Below are 18,985 nucleotides of genomic sequence, written 5' to 3'. Positions count from 1 at the left end.
GCTGGGACCACAGGCATTCACCACCGTGGCAGGCTAATTTTTCTAATTTTTGTAGAGATGGGAACACTTGACTCTTCTTTTGCTCAGGCTCTTGAACCTCCAACCTCAGTGTGGTAGAAATACAGGTATGAGCTTCTATGCTGGGCATCTGATTCTTAAACATATTTTTAAAAAATCCTTTGTAGACATGAGAAGTTAAGCTCAAACTAAATAGAAGTGTAAACTTAGTTTTTAGTTATCAAGGGGAACTAGAAGATGGAAAAACGAAAAAGACAGTACAGGGTGTCCATAAAGTTTGAGTGCATTCCCCTCCCCAATTGCACTCAAACTTTATGGACACCCTATATAAAAGATTTAAGGGTGTGACAGTGGTAACTTTCTAAAAAGAGTGTCTTTGGGTCATTAATGATGCAAAGAAAGAGATTACCAGAGTCATAAATATCCCCCTATGAAGGCAGAAAGCAGGGGCAGGAATCCTGTCTATATCTGGGTTGTGGAAGTAGGTGGTTGGGGAAAATATTTTTCTAGTGTATTTGTATTCCCCGCACCTTAATATCTGTACCTGGGATTGAAACTCTTAAGGGTTCACTTGTAAAACTGTGGAGTATATGGGAAACAATATTTAGTTATGGGATATTTTAGAAGTAAAACTATCAAATGTCAAAAGAAATATAGAAAGACAAGTACCCCATAATCTCACTCATGAGTAGAATCTGGAAAAATTAAAAGCATAACAACAGAGAGTAAAATTTTGGTAACCAAAGGCTGGAGGGTGGTGGGATTAGAGAGATATTGGACAAAGGACACAAATTTTTAGTTATATTGGAGAAATAAGTTAAAGAGAGCTGTTGTACATCATGATGACTACTGTTAATATATTGTATACTTAAAAATATCTAAGAGAATGAATTTTAAGTGTTCTCATCACAAAAAAATGGTAAGTATATGAGGTGATACGTATGTTAAATAGGTTGGTTTAGCATTCCACAATGCATACATATATGAAAACATTATGTTGTACACTATAAATAATGCACATATTCCTCGGCATGTGCAGTGCTATGCGTTCACATGGGCTTCTACATGCCCTGGAATATTTCCTATCTTTTTAAAGCCCCCTTCATATTTATTACTCACCAGTTTTTCGGCTAATTTTTCTTCTCTCTCTCTCTCTCTTTCCCCTCCTTACCATGTTATTGCCACAGCAGGCAGTTGCAGTATTTTAAACATGTAGCACAGTTTGGGGGGTGGTGTGGAAAGGCTCAGTGAGTGATTTCCGAGTAAGTTGAAAGTAAAACAACCCTTTGAGTGAGTTTTTCCAGGGAAATTCTAGACCAGTCAAATTGTGATGATTGTCTGGGGCAGGCATCCTCAAACTACGGCCTGCGGGCCACATGCAGCCCGCCTAGGACATTTATCTGGTCCACCAGGTGTTTTTGCTGCCACTGCCTATCCTGCTCAGCAGCCAACTCATCCCAGGGTCCGCAGTCCGACACTCCAACGGTCTGAGGGACAGTGAATTGGCTCCCTGTTTAAAAAGTTTGAGGACCCATGATCTGGAGGAACAGGGCTTTCCAATGGCTTCTAGGATGCTTTACAAAATGGATGCTGTAGGATGTACTGTAGGAGGTTGATTTTTCTCTACAGTGTGGACTAGAGAGAGGGATAGTTCAATACCTGTTTTACTTATGAAGACTCAGCTGTTTTTCTTGATTAAATGTCCTCTACCATGGATTGCTGCAAGCCTTTGGTTAATTTCCAGAGTTCTTAGAAAGTTGACTTTGACAGTATTTGTCAGTATTCTCATTGCTTTTATAAAGAAGAGGATTGTCAGAGGTCCTTACTCTGCCATTTTTGCTAACTTTTCTTTCAGTGATCAAGAGATTTAAGTAATAAAATATATTTTGTAGTTTACTAATGTGGTGGCCATTTCTGCTATCTTTTTTTTTTTATTGTATCGCTATCTTTCATTCTTTATGTAGGTCAGTATTTTAATGTATCATTTTCCTTCTGCTTGAAGGAATTCCTTTAACGTTTCTTTTAGTGCAGATTGGCTTGTGATGAGTATGTCCAGTTTGTATGTCTGAAATTTTTGCTTTTTGGCCTTCATTTTTGAATGACTTACTATTTTTTTAGGTTTAAAAGTTTTATCATAAGAAATACTCTTACAATAAAGTTCTGTGAATTTTAAAACATACTAAGTTGTATAACTAACTGTGCAATTTGGATACAGAATAGTTTCTCTGTTCCATAAAACTCCCTCATGATATTTCTTATCTTCACATCCCATACTCTGCCATATTCTCATAACTCATGGCAACTACTTATCTTTTCTCTGTTGCTGAATTTTTGCTTTTGAGAATGACATATAAATGGAATCATATAATATGTAAAATTTTGAGATTGACTTCTGTTACTCAATGTTACATCTTTCAGCTTCACCCAGATTGTTAATATGGCAATTGGTTGTATATTTTCACTGCTGAATAGTATTCTACTATATAGATGTACGATGTACCACAGTTAAAGCCTTGTTAAAGCCTTCATTTGTTGATGGACATTTTAGTTATTTCCAAGCTTTGGCTGTCACAAGTAAAGTTGATAATAATATCTGTGGTTAGATGTTTGTGTATATATAAATTTGCATTTCTCTAGAGTAAACACTTCAGGAGTAGGATTGCTCTTTTTATAAGAGTGAGCTGGTGGGTTCGAATCCAGCCCAGGCCCACCAAACAGCAATGATGGCTGCAACCAAAAAATAGCTGGGCATTGTGGCAAGCGCCTGTAGTCCTAGCTACTTGGGAGGCTGAGGCAAGAGAATCACTTAAGCCTAGGAGTTGGAGGTTGCTGTAAGCTGTGATGCCATGGCACTCTACCCAGGGCAACAGCTTGAGGCTCTGTCTCAAAAAAAAAAAAGAGTAGTTTTAATTTTTTTTTTTTTTTGAGACAGAGTATCATTTTGTTGCCCTTGGTTGCCCTTGGTAGAGTGCCGTGGCATCAGCCTAGTTCACAGCAACCTCAACTCTTGCTTTAGCCTCCCGAGTACATGGGACTACAGGTGCCTGCCACAATGCCCAGCTATTTTTCAGAGATGGGGTCTGTCTCTTGCTCTCCCTGGTCTAGAACTTGGGAGCTTAAGCAGTCCTCAGCCTCCCGAAGTCCTAGGATTATAGGCATGAGCCGCCACATCCGGCCTAAGTACTTTTAATTTTTTGTGAAACTATCAGGTTGTTTTCCAGATTTGCTGTTACCATTTTGCATTTCCACCAGCACTACATAAATCTTCCAGTTCTTACTGCAACTTCAACAACATTTGGTATTGTCAATTTTTCTTTTAGCCATTCTAATAGGTGTTTCGTGGTATGTTATTGTGGTATTTATTTATTGTAGAGACAGAGTCTCACTTTGTCGCCCTCGGTAGAGTGCTGTGGTGTCACAGCTCACAGCAACCTCCAACTCAGCCTCCTGAGTAGCTGGGACTACAGGCACCTGCCACAACGCCTAGCTACTTTTTGTTGCAGTTTGGCTGGGCCCAGGTTCAAACCTGCCACCCTTAGTATATGGGGCTAGCGCCCTACTCACTGAGCCACAGGTGCCACCCATCGTTGTGGTCGTAATCCAATTTCTGTAGTAGCCAGTGATGTTGAACATGCTTTCTCATGCTTATTTGACATCCATATACCTGTTTGGCGAAGTATCTATTGCAAGGCTATCTCTAAGAGTGGCTTTAGATGACTTTACATCACTCTGGAGTTTTTTCCAGTCAAAGTTTATGTAGCAAGAAAGCCTCTGATTGACTGTTGACATTGAAGCACTGGGTAGGATTGAGAGTGTCATATATGAAAATAGAAGTATGTTTCATAGCTCCAAGCCTTTAAAAAAATTTTTGTTGAAATATAAACCATTTGAGATTTAAGTGACCATTTCTTTTATGAAATCAGCATTATACATTTTAAGACTCTGTGCTATGAATGAGTTTTCTCATTTCCTTGGAAAAGACTTGCTATGATGGAAAAGGCAGAAGGGAGAAACTATTCAGAGCATTCAGAACTCACCAGTGTCAAGCCTTTTTGTATGTATAGCTCATAGATGGGTTGGAGGGGCCTAAGAGCCTAGGCTTTTCCCATCCCTTCTTTAGGTTCGGTGGAATCTAAATATTCATAAGGGGCATTTCTGGAGATTTTTATGAATCTGTATGTTTACTACTATCACTATAGAATAATAAACAATGAAAGATAATTTCACAGAAATTTAATAAATACATCCATAATAAGAATGGTGGGTGTCAAACTTTAGCTTGCATCAGATCCACTTGAAGGGGTTATCAAAACACAGAATTGCTGCAGTTTCTCTTCTAGTAGTTTTATAAAGGATCGAAGAATTTGCATTTCTAACAAATTTTCAGGTAATACTAATGTTTCTGGTCATGGGACCACACTTTGAGAATTACTGGAGTGGAAATGTAATTGTTAGGTCATCAACTTAGTTTACCTTCTCAGCCTGTCTTTTGTGTGTGTATGTGTCTGTTTATGTGCACTTTGCACAATTACAGTTTAGCACAAACAGCTTTGCATTTAGGAGGTGTTTTGTAAATGACTGGTTTAGGTTTTGGAGTTAGAGGGCATGCCATTTCTATGAGATCATTATAGTAGGAGAAAAAAGGAAAAGCTCTGAAATGAATCATCTGTAACTCTCTCTTTTCTAGTTTTGTTCCTTCAAATGTGTCAATGGGATAGGTGTGGGCAGTGGCTTTGGTTTTCTAAAATTTTTTTTTGCAGTTTTGGCCAGGGCTGGGCTTGAATCCGCCACCCCTGGGATATGGGGCCGGCGCCTGACTCCTTGAGCCACAGGCGCCACCCAGTTTTGTAAAATTTTAATTTTAATAAATTTATTGTGCTATATTGAGATACAACTTAACAATGAAACATACACATTTGTATGTAATAAAATGTATAGTACGATGAGTTTTGATAAATGTATATGTACATGGAACCACCATCATACAGTCAAGCTGTAGAACATATTCATCATAACTCGTATCTCCATGTAGACATTTCCCATTCCCACTCCATTTCCCAAATAACCTCTGATGTGCTGATTTCTTGTGCTTAGCATGTCTGATATTAATCACTGTTGATGTTCAGATTAGTTTACTTTTATTTCTGGGCAGTATTCCATTGTAAGGTATATATTTTGGGTAATAATTTAGCAAACTTACAGGTTATATTCTTTTGTAATGAGTACTATAGCTTTGTTTTAAATAGGCATAATAAAGGTTTAGTACATTATGTAGTGAAACATCAGTTCATTTATACTGTTCTAAAGCTGTAATTCTTCTTTTCTTAGCCCCTTGTTATTTCAGTTTAGCAGGATTTAAAGAACATATATATAAGTATACATGTTAGAGCTCATGTTATTTTTGGCTCTGGAATGTGGATGAGAAATCCAAATTTTAATGAGCATGAAATTTTAAAAATTAAGATTTGATTAATGGCTGGACATGTGGCTCAGACCTGTAATCTCAGTGCTTTGAGAGGCTGAGGAGGGAGAATCACTTGAGGCCAGGAGTTCAAGAACAAGTGAGACCCTATTCCTACAAAAAATTAAAAAAATTAACCTGGTGTGGTGATGCCTACCTGTAGTCCTTACTACTGGGGATGCTAAAGCAGGAAGATTTCTAAAATGTACTTGATTTTCTTTCAGTTATTAATTACTTATTTTACCTGAATTATGAGTCTGAACATATAATTGAACTGTGTTTCTACTATCTGTTTAGAATTTTGTCTCTTTGAGCTGACCTAAGCAGCATTTTCCAGAAAGAAAAAATTGAAGTAAAACTAATCAGAATTGTTTATTTGACAGGCCTTTGGAAATGCAAAGACAGCTCATAATAATAATTCAAGTCGTTTTGGCAAGTTTATTCAAGTAAATTACCAGGAAACAGGCACTGTACTTGGGTAAGTACTGCTACATAGCTATAGTAGCTTTTGGAGCATATTTTTATTTTTGTCATTATTCCTTTGTAAACTATGCCTTGGTCTTTTACAGACACTGGTGTCTGTATTAAAATTGTTTTGTTGACCTTTTTTGGCGGGGGGTTGGGGAGTTGAAACCTCAGAATTGTGAGACTAATGTAACACTTATATACCCTTAACCTAGATTTATTAGTCATTAACAATTTGTTATGATGGCTTTTTCTATGTTATACATACATTCATTTTTTAAAAAAACTCATTTAAAAAAAATTGTTTTCAAGAGGCTGCAGGCTATGAGCATGGGGAGGAGAGAGAGGGAGTTGCGAGCAAACCCCGCCCCCCCCAGCCCTGTGCACAGTACGTAGGGCATTAGGCTTTGAGGTGGGGGAGCCTCAGGGAGTGTGAACTTGAACTTGTTGTCAGAGCCTTTCTCAGGATGCTCCTTTTGCTGTCTGCTCAGACCTAGAGCCGGGTAGTGCTCAGGAATGCTAATGACTGTGACACCCTACTGGCATCAGTCTTGCCACAGTCATCCTTCAGCAGTTTCCTGGAGCTGTCCAGCAGCCATAGCGCTGGTTTTCTAAGTCTTAATTGAAGAGATGGCTACACAGTGCCCTGAGAGGATTCATTATGAGGAAAACATCAGTCACAGCTTTAATAACTTACTTTGGAAGAAACTAATGAGAAGGCAAATTGGAAGGAGATGTATACACAACTTCATCAAAACATGGTAAAGTATAGTAGTTTACCCTGCATTATCCAGCCCAAAAGTTACTTGTGTTATTGGGGATCGAACTGTCTGCATATCCTTGTGAAGAGAATACCCACTCTAGAGCAGCAGACCCACCTCCAGCCAGTTGGGCCACCTGGCCTCCCCTGCCTCAGGCTACAGGGGGAGGAGAGAGACATGGAGGAGTCTCCTCTCTGCTTCCAGGGAACCAGAGAGAGGCTAAGGCCCAGCACTGCCACCACCTCCACATTGTGTATGGTGTTCCTTGCTGGACACTGACCTCAGCTCCTATTGGGTGGCAGCCTTTAATGACTTACTGACCATCTGACTTTCCTTGTTTCTGTCAAGACTTCCTTTAATGGATACAAAGCATGTTCAATGACAGCTGAAAGAACACTGATCAATGTTCTTTCATGGGCATTGAACCCAAGTCACTAACCTACTAGAAAACTTACTACAGATCAAAGAATTAAGCTATTATCAAAATCAAGGCTCACAGTTGGATCCAGACCTTTGAAGCTAAAGGAAAGACCCTTGATATCTTTCCTATGCTAAGGAAATATGCTTAGATATGCTTAAATATGCTAAAAATATGTTCCCAAGAATACTCTTCTCTACCGTCTCTACCACACACATATTTTCCCTGCTCAGCCTTCTTTAGAGACACAGTCTACCTACGACAGAGCTGGTCTCTTCTTCATCCATCACCCAAAATTTAGTCCAGTCTCCTAAAATTACACATCATACCAAAGACATCTTAAGGGCCTCACCACAAATATTAGCAAAGGAAGTGTGAGAGTTAACTCCTTTATGTGAACCAGGGTGTTTTATATTTCTCTGTATTTGGTTAAAATTTTATAATTGAAAAACAAATTGTTTTTTCAAGTAAGCTGGACATATAATTTGACTCCTTAATTACTGTATTTCCTAAAGCAACTCCATTTTCTACATTATCATTTCTATCATTATATTATATGCAAATTTAGTTACAACTATGTTTTTTATTATGTGATGAATGATCATAGTCCCTGGGTTGAGCTAGCAATGTTTTTGTAGTTTTTTGTTTGTTTGAATTAGCAGCCTTTTTTTTTTTTTAGAGCAGTTTTGGGTTCACAGCAAAAATAAGTGGAACGTTCAGTGAGTTTCCATATATCCCTTCAAATTCCCTCCACAGTTTTCTGTTATAAACATTTTATATAAATGTGGTTCATTTGTTGATGAGCCAATAGTAATACATTCTTATTAATTGAAGTCCTTTGCATTAAGGTTCACTGTGAGTATATTCTGAGTTTTAACAAATGACAGATGACCTGTATTCACCATTGGAGTATAATACAGAGTAATTTTATTGCCCTAAATATCATCTGTGCTCTGCTTATTTGTCCCTTTGATATGTGCTAATCTCTAGTGATCTTTTTAACTGTCTCCATAGTTTTACTTTTTCCATAATGTTGTATAGCTGGAATCATACAGTATTGTAGCAGTATGTATTTTAAGGTATCTCTGTATCTTTCCATGGCTTGGTTTTATTGGGCTGTTATCAAATTTGAGTATTGAAAATTTGCCAAGCAGACGTGGGAAATCACATTGATAAAGGAATTGGCATTAACAAGTAAATGGAATTAAGAGTTTGGGATACTTGAGGAGACATGTTCAATGATTCTGGAGTATGGACATGATGATCAGTCGGTATCAAACTGCAGCTAAAGCTCTAATGTTTGTATGGGGTTATTAAGTATGAAATGTCCAATTTCCTTGTGTACTAAGTTTGATGGTTGGTATTTCTGACATTTAGGTTTGACACTTCTTGTTTTATTTTTATTGTGAAGGTACATCATCTTTTCAAACGCACATTTAGGCTTGTAATTAACTTTCAAGTTTTTTTTTAGAATAATTTTTGTGAAGCCATGAATAAGTCAAAACTTTTCAAATAAGAGTTCCATTATGGAACTCAAAGTATCAATAAAGTGTTTGGGAAGATTGAGGCTAATGAATGCAGTGTACATTGTTGGTTTGAGAAGTTTAGTTCTGGTGATTTTAATCTTGAAAATGAACCACATGGGCAACTTGAGATAACCAAGGCAGATAATGATGAGCTAAAAACTGTAGTGGAAGGAAATCTGTCTTAAGCCTATCTCAACCTACATGTGAATTAGCAGCAAGATTTATTGTTACTATGCCAATAGTATGGGACCATTTGAAACAAATTGACAATGTAAAGAAGCTGGATAGATGGGTGCTGCTGGAATTAAATGAGCATCAAAAGAGACATTGTTTTAAAGCTTGCCTTTCTTTGCTGTCATAACATATAGATGAGTCATTTCTATACCATATTGTTATGTGTGATGAAAAATGGACTCTTCTGACAATTCCAAGTATTCATCATAATGGTTGAATACAGATAAAGTGCCAAACACAATCCCAAACTAAATACTTACTAAAAAAACTAATGTCTCTTTGGTGGGCCAGTGCTGGTATTAACCACTATAGCTTCATAAATCTGGTCGACTGATTTTAGAGGATATCTTCTACAGCCAGTTGGACAACATGATGAGGATGCTTGTGATTAAGCAGCTGAGTTTGGTTACTAGAGACAGGCCACTCTCCTCTTGCAGGGTAACACTTGACCATGTGTTGCACAAATGTGGTTCAAACTAGAGAAGCTGGACTTGGAAACTCTGTCATTCACCATATTTGCCAAGCCTTGCACCAACTGACTGCCAATTCTTCCAGGCTTTGGACCACTTCTTGCAAGGAAAAATACTCTGTTTTCAACAGGCTGCAGAAAATGCCCTTCATTATTTCATTGTCACTTGTTTTCCATGCTTCTTTGTTGCTTTTGTAAACACCTACCATTAAGATAACATGTGTCAATAGTTAAGTACATACTTTGATAAATTGTACCACTTCTTGTTTGAGATATAATAAACTATTGATTTGAAATTAAACATTTCATATTTGATGACCTAATAACTATCCTTTTGACACCATGAAGCTGATGTAAAAACTTATAAATATATCAAATATACACAAAAGTAAAGGTAAGTATATAAGGAATTCCCACTCAGGTTCGGCAATGATCTAGTTTTGCCTAATTTGCTTCATCTGTACCCTTTCCTCTGTTTGTTAGTGTCAGTGTATACACACACTGGGGCTGGTGGGATCAAACCCAGCCCAGGCCTGCTGAACAACAATGACAACTATAAAAAAAAAAATAGCTGGGCGTTGTGGCGGGCACCTGTAGTCCCAGCTATTTGGGAGGCTGAGGCAAGAGAATCACTTAAGCCCAAGAGTTTGAAGTTGCTGTGAGCTGTGATGCCACAGCACTCTACCAAGGGTGACAGAGTGAGGTTCTGTCTCCAAAAAAAAAAGAAGGTTTATATGATCTGAAGAGAAACCAGAGTGTTAGTGTCAGTGAATTTATTTAAAAAAAAAAAATGCAATTAGCACAGTGATAGGTGTCTCTAGTTTCTGCTACTTGGGAGGCTGAGGTGGGAAGATCACTTGAGCTCAGGGGTTCTGATTCCAGGAATTTAAGTCCAGCGTGGGCCTCATAGCAAGACTTTGTCTATATTTAAAAAAAATACTCAGATATAATTACTGTTTCACCCGTACAGTGAATTGATACTCCTTGAATTCACTTGAGCTCCATAATTCAGTAAAAGTAAAAGGATAACATAATTAGATCTTACTTTATATGTAGGTAACTCTTGTAGCAGTATAACTCACAGATTGGGAAAGAGAGATGTCCAGGAAATAGTGTGTTGGTATTACCTAGTTTCCCAGCATCCATGGTTTTGGTTTCTAAGGTTTCAGTTTATTGAAAATAGGTGAGTACAGTACAATATTTTGAGAGAGGCATCATGTTCACATAACCTGTACTATAGTATATTGTTATAATTGTTCTATTTTATTATTAGTTATTGTGTTATTCTCTTCCTGTGCCTAATTTATTAATTAAAGTGTCATAGGTATGTATGTATGGAGTTTCTATACCTGTACCATAGGGGCAATAGTATCTGCCATATAGGGTGGTTGTGAGGATTTAACATTTTAGTTCATGTTTGTTTCCTTTTTTCCATTTTAAACAGATAAGAGCCTGTTGCAGTACTTTAGACTAGAGGTGGTAATGATAATTCAGAAGAAGTACTAATAAATTTTAATTTCTGGTGGTAGTCGTGATAATGGATTTGTGAAAGCATATTTGAGCACTGTTTTATTTTTAATTTAATTTTTTTTATTTGTTGAGACAGTCACTTGGTCACCCTTGGTAAAGTGCTGTGATGTCTTGGCTCACAAAACCTCGAACTCTTGGGTTCAAGTGATCCTCCTGCCTTAGCCTCCCACCTGGGACTACAGGTGCCCACCACAATGCCTGGTTATTTTTTAGAGACGCAGTCTTGCTCTGGCTAAGGCTGACCTCGAATCTGTAAGCTCAGGCAATCCACCTGCCTTGGCCTCCCAAGTGCTAGGATTATAGGCATGAGTCACCATGCCTGGCCTTGAGCTATTGTTTTAATGAAAGCATGAAATTTACTGGACAGAAACTGGAGAATAGACTAGGGAATTAGAAATAGAAGGAAAAATATGAGCAGTGCAGTCAGGAGTGGATTGCATACATGAGGGAATAGCCTATATTAGGGAGTGACTGAGTATAGAAGAAGTGATGGGAGAGAAATGGGGAAAACACAGCTTGAGGCAGATTTTGACTCCAAAGAGGTTTGTGCTAAGTAATTTGTATTTAGTAGTCTAAAGCTTTTAAATTTTATGTTATAGATCCTCTTTCCACTAAGATTCTTCCTTACATCCTTTTTTCTTTTTGAGTTGACTGTCAGGTATCATTCTTGATGTATGGTTCATATCCTGGTTATTGCTCTGTGATAAACCTTGTCAACTCAGTATGATAGCTAGTTTATCTATTTCCTCCATGAATTTGTAAGCCGTTTCAGAACAGGTAGTATACACATGTATTACTTATTTCCATATTCCTTGTTATTAGTAAATGAACAGTAAATGCCTGTAAATGAATGCTTACAAAACAAATCAATAAATAATAAATATATTTTAGACTGTGACAATAGCAAGAACATATAAAGAAACAAAGTATTATCTTTAAGTAGTAGTCTAGCCAAAGTATAATGTCTGGAAGAATGTATAGTGGTATGTGAGCCTAGAAAGAGTGTAGAGTCTGACTCTTTTTTTTTTTTTTTTTGGCCGGGGCTGGGTTTGAACCAGCCAACTCTGGCATATGGGGCCGGCGCCCTACCCTTTCGAGCCACGGGCGCCATCCAAGAATGTAGAGTCTGAATCTTGGGGATCTTGTGTACTATGTTTCAAATTTCTGATTTTATTTTGCTTTTTTAAATGAAAAAAGCCCCACTTATAACCTTAATGAATCTAACATGAATAGCAGTAACAGTATCCATAACACAGTTAGAATACTAAATGTGCTGAAATGATCTGGATAGTATTCTTTGCATTGTCTCTCAACAAATTAAACTTTATTATTGATAGCAACCCACTTTACTTTTTTTCTAGTGCCTATGTTGAAAAATATCTACTGGAGAAGTCCAGACTCGTTTATCAAGAGCATAATGAACGGTACATATTTTTATTTGTGTAATTAGATCAAATTAAGATTTGTTTCATACAGATTGACTTTTAAGCTCTTTTATTACGACCCTTAATTCAGTTTACTTCGTGCATAGCTTTATGTATAATTGCTATTTCTGTCATGGGCAGACCATTGTGGTTTTTCAGAGGCTGCCAGGAGGAGATTTTATCAGAATAAGAAAACAGTTTCTCAGGTAGATTCTAGCTATCAGTCCTTTGTTGGAAACATAACCTGCAAAAATCTTCTCTGGTTCTGAAGTCTGTCTGTTTTCCTTACTTACAGTGCCCTTAGCTGTGCAGAAGCTTTTTAGCTTGATCAGATCCCAGTAATATATTTCTGGTGTTGCTTCAATTGCTGGGGTGAGGGTGGGTCTTCCTCATAAAATATTTTCCCAGGGCAATATCTTCAAGTGTTTTACTTGCACTCTCTTTGGATATATACTTCTTAATTAACTCTTCTTCCTTCTTAGCACTTTGAATATGTTATCTCTCTACCAAGTTCTTGGTAAGAAATTAGCTATTAATCTTAAAATAGGATACCTTGATGGAGCATTTTTTTCTTGGTGCTTTGTCTTTTCTACAGTTTTGGTTGGTCTTGATATGGAACTCTTTGAGTTTATCCTTCTTGGAGTCATTGAGTTGCTTGGATGTGCAAGTGTTTTCCATCAAATTTGAGAAACTTTTGGTAATTTAATTACTCCCCCCTCCTTTTTTTTTTGAAACAGAATCTCACTCAGTTGCCATGGGGTTGAATGCTGTGGTGTCACAGCTCACAGCAACCTCAAACTCTTGGGCTCGAGCTATTCTTTGTCTCAGCCTCCCAACTAGCTAGGACTGCAGGCACCTGCCACAATACCTGGCTATTTTTTTTTCTTTTTTAAAATAATAAACAGGGTGTCTCTCTTGGCTCAGGCAGGTCTTGAACTCCTGAGCTCTGGCAGTCCACTTGCCTCAGTCTCCCAGAGTGCAAAGATTATAGGAGTGAGTCACTGCACTCAGTCCTAAATTACTTTTTCAGATATTTTTTCCGTTCTTCTCCTTTTGAGACTCTGAACAGGAATATGTATTGGTGTTTTCAATGGTAGCTACAGTTCTCTAAGACTCTGTTCAATTTTCTTCATTCATTTTTCTTTTTGTTCCTCAAGACTAGATTCAACTGACCTGTCTCAAATTTGCTTATTCTTTAGGTTCACTGATTTGTTCTTTTATGTATTTACTAATAGTCCCTATTTAGTGAGACAGCATTCTTATACTTTCTTCTAGTAGTTCATTCAATATTAGTTCTTTAGTTCTTTGAACATATTTAAGTAACTGATTGAAATCTTGTCTAGTAAGTCTAATGTCCAGGGTTTCTCTGGGATAGTTAGTACTGTTTCTCTTCCCTTTTCTTTGCACTTGATCTTAGCCAGAAGTCTGAGAAGCGATCTTCTTTTTTTTTTTTTTTTGGTATGGGTTATACTTAACTTGTTTCTTTGCATGACTCATCAAAATTGGACATTTAAAATAATACAATGTGGCAACTCTGGAAATGAGTTCTCAGGATTTGTGTTCGTTATTTTTATTCCTACTGGGTTTTTTTTTTTGGTTAGTTTCTGAACTAATTTCGGAAAGGTTGTATTCTTTCTCAAGTGTGGCAGTTGACGTAGCTACTTGTTTAGCTTAGTTGTCAGGTGATGACTGAACAGAGATTTCTCTAAATGTTTGGAAACAGTAAGTTTCCTCGTCTTTTCCATAGGATCCTCTGTGTATATTGGGTCACATCTTCAGCACTGAGCTAGGCATTTTACAAATACACTTTCTTCTTTACTTTCTGCTTGTATAGACCTTTCAAGATTAGAGAGAGGTAACTTCATCTAATCCTTTCTAAGAGTACAATGCTGGGTAAGGGCACAGCCTTACATATCCATATGGCATTCTAGATTCCTAGGAAACATTAATATATTCGAGCTGTTCAACCATATATGAAGATCCCAGTCACTAGCTTTTCCTTTTAGTTTTTTGGCTAGCTTGTTGTTTGCTTAACTTTTATCTACCACTTCAGGCAACAAACATTTTCAACAATTGCCTACATTATTTTCTACAGATGCCTCTGGGGAAAAGAGTTTTGCATTATACAAAGTCTGAATTAGGTCTTATAATGTCAGCCTTGAATATGGCTTCTTGCAGGTTACTACTAGACAGTTAAAATAAAAGTATTTCTTAGGGAACTTTGAACAAGTTCCAACCCTGTTAAGCCTCTTCTGGTGGCTCCCAGTCTTCTGGTGTACGCCATTGGTTTTCCAGGATACTGTTGACTTGGTGAACAGGGGATGGAATAGGGTAAGTTAAAATTCCTCTGCGGTTTTTACTGAGAAAAACTAGCTTTATTTATTTATTTATTTATTTTTTTTTAATTGAACACTCTCTGGATTTCTTCCTAGGCTTTTGGCTAATTTCCACAGTTCTGAAAAGTTAATTGTGAAAAATTTGCCAGATTTCTTGTTTGTTTTTATGGAGGAGAGAGTTTTCAAAGGCCCTCACTCTGTCATTTTGCTGCTTTCAGTCTTCTTTTTTATATTTGCATCTAAAACATAATTCCAATTTGTAGGAATTCCTAAATATTGAAACTTGCCATGTTTGTATTAAAAACTAAAGCTAAGCTAATAGATACATTTTACTAATTTTTGCTTTTTTTCTTGCCAAATGGTAATTATAAATCATATTCATTAGAAAGTTATACCTCTTTGTTCACATCAGGAACTATCATGTATTCTATTACTTGCTGGCTGGAGCAAGTGAAGAAGAAAGATCAGCATTCCACCTTAAGCAACCAGAGGAATATCATTATCTCAATCAGGTAAGAGATTGTAAAATGCATTTTGAAGCGTAGGACATTATTAAATTTTACCTCTTCAAAAAGGCATTCATGGGTGGTGTCTGTGGTTCAGTGGGTAGGGTGCCAACTCGATATACTGAGGGTGACAGGTTCAAACCTGACCCCGGCCAAACTGCAACAAAAAATAGCCAGGCATTGTGGCGGGAGGTTGAGGCAAAAGAATCGCCTAAGCCCAGGAGTTGGAGGTTGCTGTGAGCTGTGATGCCATGGCACTCTACCAAGGGCAATAAAGTGAGACTCTGTCTTACAAAAAAAAAAAAAAAAGCATTCATTCCCAAACCTGGTGATGGATATTAACTTGTATATAAATACATATAACCTAAAAATGTATGTGATATAGTTTTCAAATCTAAAAATTATACCACTCTCATAAAAATGTTTTTTGTGAGAGTTCTATAAGAAAATAATAAAAACTGTTTATAAGTGATTTCCTTTTTACAGACCCCAGAATGTTAAATGTTACTAATGATTCATGCTTAATGCTTTGCAAAGGATTACTTGAACCCTGATTTGCATGCCTTGAAATCTAACACATGTCTTCACATGATATGATGTTACCAACTTAGCATATAAAGATTTTTATAGTTATAGTCATTATAAAATTCATCAAAGACAAATGACTTAGAAAATTTGGATCTCTCCTCAAAACTCAAAATTCATCCCTAAATTTCCATAATAAGGAGTAAATCTCATAACTTTTCACTATATTGTTTTGTCTAATTATTCAAAACATCACTTTCTCATATAATACTAGGCATTTTTAGTGGATAGAATTTAGTAGATTTTTTTTTAAGTTGCTAATTTAGCTTCTGAGTTTTTTCCTCCCTTGTTTAAACTATTTGCATTATATTTGGATGGTTAAAGATTTTCCTTTTTACAAATTCGGAGTCTACTATAAATGAGTTAATAGTTGTTAATATTAGGCAAATCCAGAGTTTTACTGCCCTTCTGGATCTTTTGTAGTTAATGGCCATAACATATTCTTGTTATCACATCAGTATTCATGGGACATGGACTCAGCAGTTAATATAAATATCATTCACTGGACAATGGCATGCATGGAGTGGGAAGAGTAGTATGGGATCTCCCAGAATCTAAATATTTACTTAATTATTTCTTGTTTATGCAGCTATGCCAAATAACTTTCCTTTGGACAACAAAGAAAACTTTGTTTCTTTGTTTTTTGTGCTATCTGCACACTGTGTTTAAGAAATCATTAGAAAATAATGTAATAACCATTACGTCTACCTAACTAATCTGCCTTACTTTCAGATAACAAAGAAACCCCTCAGACAGAGCTGGGATGATTATTACTATGACTCTGAGCCGGTCAGTATAAGTACCTAAAATTCCTGTTGAAGGGTCCTCATGTTGATCATTTGCATTTATCTCAAGACCTAGACAGAATAAAATCAGATGAAATATGGAGAATAATAGGAAAGAAGAAAATTAGTGTTTTATTTCATTGATTATCTTTTTTTTAAACCAGTAAGTTAACTTTTTTGGATATTTTCATGTCGACAGTGTTTGGTCCACATTCAATATTTATTTTGATGAACAATCAATTGATTGCATTCCTTTTTCTTCAGCACTGATATGGATCTGTATGAATTATAGTTTTTTTATCTTAACCTTTTTTTTGAGACAGGGTCTCACTTTGTTGCCCAGGCATGAGAGCAGTGGTGTAATCATTACTGCAGCCTCAAACTCCTGGGCTCAAGCCCTACTCTTGCCTCAGTCTCCTGAGTAGCTGGGATTACAGGTCCATGACACCTGAGATACAGTTTTTGAAATTATTAGTTTCATTACCCACATATCATGAGTAGTATTGTTTATTTAAAAAATGAATCCTTTTTGTTTTATTTGTCAACAATGTTTTTACAGAATGGATGCATGCATATTTTTTTCTTTGATTTTTTTTTTTTTTTTTTAAATAGTAAGAAGGTAGTTTGGGCAGTGGGGCTCACACCTGTAATCCTAACACTCTGTGAGGTTGAGGCAGGACGATCCCTTTGAGGCAGGAGTTCAAAACCAGCCTGAGCAAGAGCAAGACTCTGTCACCATTAAGAATGGAAAAATTAGCCAGGTCTTATGCTGGGCACCTGTAGTCCCAGCTGCTTGGGAGGCTGAAGTGGGAGGATGGCTTGAACTCAAGAGTTTGGGGTTGCTATGAGCTAGGCTTATGCCAGGGCACTCTAGCCTGGGGCAAATGGAGTGAGACTCTGTCTCAAAAGAAAAAGGACTTATAGACTTAATAAAATTTCCCCAAAAGTAAGTGTGAAATGTTCGTAGATAAAATTATTTTGGATCTTAAATTGAGTGATTAAGGGGATTATAAAATGAAATTTGAAATGAGTAGATAAATTTGACTTTGTTACATTTTTAAAAGGATAGTTTGAAATTATAAAAAGAGCACAAAAAATCATTTTCCTTTAAGTCTGCATTTAGGTCAGATGTAAAAGGCTAAAAACATATATACGTCTACCCATATCTATTAATTAACTAATGAATTAATCTATTAAATATCTTCCTGGAAACATAACATGTCCTTGTCCTTGCTTTAAAGAACCACAACTTTCATTCTCACTGCATGTCATTATAAACTCCACTAATTACAAAACTAGCCTATTTCATAGTCAAAAGGATCAATATATATGGATAATAACTTTTTCCTTCAGACAGAGTTTAATCATGTTACCATTTCATAATCAAGTAATTTTGGGGCTTGGATTTAACATATTAGAAAATAAATATTAGATTTATAAATTGTGGTAAATTTTAATAAAAAATTTTAAGTCATTTCACATTCTTAAGAAGCTTTCTCTTTCCTTATTTGACTTACTACCAAGTGTCCATGCCTCATGGGAAAGCAGGTAGGGAATGGTACGCTTAGTCTGCACAAAGATGAGTTGATAGTCTGTTCAGAGCTTACGGTGAAATGGTGAGTTGATCTATTACTCAGAGACAGTATAAGTAGTACTTAAGTATTTGAGCTCTGAAGTAGATTGACCTGACTTCATTGCTGGCTTATTCCCTGAACTAGTTTTGAGACCTGCTGCAGATCACTTAATTGTTTTGCTCCCACCATCTGTTTAAGGATATTAAATTAGACAGAGCACATAAAGATCTTGAGAGAGTGTTTAATACTTAGTATGTGCAGGGTAAGTGTTGTTGGCACCATTGAAATCATTACTTATCTTTTCCCTTTCGAAAGACTTTGTGGCTGTAATCTACTCCCTTAATATTACCTTGATCACCATTATCTACTTTATTTTTAAATCTTAACAGTTCAAACTTCAATTGATTTCTAATTCTTTTTTTTTTTAAATTGATTTCTGATTCTATTTCTCAGAAGTTAATAAGTAAAAGCAAGTAGATTATCTTCTGGTTTTTTCTTCCCTGTTAGCCACTCCTTATAGTGTATTTGGAGATAGACTAAACTTGGTTTCCTTTTGAGTTACTAGAACTTAATGTGATTAACCTTGGTCACTACTACTGTTACAGGAATTCAAATATCTAGGGAGAGAGGATTGTTAAAGGATTGTCCTATTGTGTTACATCACTTTACATATTTTATAGAATTGTATAAATGGTCCCAAGAGGAATTGTAATGAGAAATTCTTTTGTATGTGGGACTTGTTGTTGTTCTTACATAGTGATTTAATTCTTTTTAAGGGTTCTTCTGTTAAATAAGCTCATACAACAGTGGTGCATGGGAAAGAGCAGAGAGTTTAGAACTAGAGAGATTTTGTTTTGGCCAGCCCAAAGGTTTTTTTTTTTTTTTTTGAGACG

General features: G+C 36.5%; 1 protein-coding gene across 6 annotated transcripts in view; it reads left to right on the top strand.

Annotated features, from left to right (window-relative positions):
• MYO9A (myosin IXA) overlaps positions 1-18,985 on the top strand; it is a 205,117-nt gene that overhangs the window by 7,742 nt on the left and 178,390 nt on the right. For 4 of the 6 annotated variants that reach the window (XM_023510049.1, XM_023510052.1, XM_023510050.1 and 1 more), the window contains exons 3-6: positions 5,863-5,957; positions 12,244-12,306; positions 15,055-15,154; positions 16,466-16,522. In XM_023510049.1, the coding sequence (XP_023365817.1) occupies positions 5,863-5,957; positions 12,244-12,306; positions 15,055-15,154; positions 16,466-16,522 (315 nt within the window). Of the gene's footprint in view, positions 1-5,862; positions 5,958-6,462; positions 6,706-12,243; positions 12,307-15,054; positions 15,155-16,465; positions 16,523-18,985 lie in introns of those variants that run through there. The other 2 variants (XM_023510051.1, XM_023510048.1) reach the window with 2 other exon arrangements.

The sequence above is a fragment of the Otolemur garnettii genome, unplaced genomic scaffold, assembly GCF_000181295.1.
Source record: "Otolemur garnettii isolate 467f Iridium unplaced genomic scaffold, OtoGar3 scaffold00011, whole genome shotgun sequence".
NCBI classification, from domain to species: Eukaryota; Metazoa; Chordata; class Mammalia; order Primates; family Galagidae; genus Otolemur; species Otolemur garnettii.
Note: the sequence above shows the minus strand (reverse complement) of the source record. Positions and strands in the feature narration are given on the sequence as shown.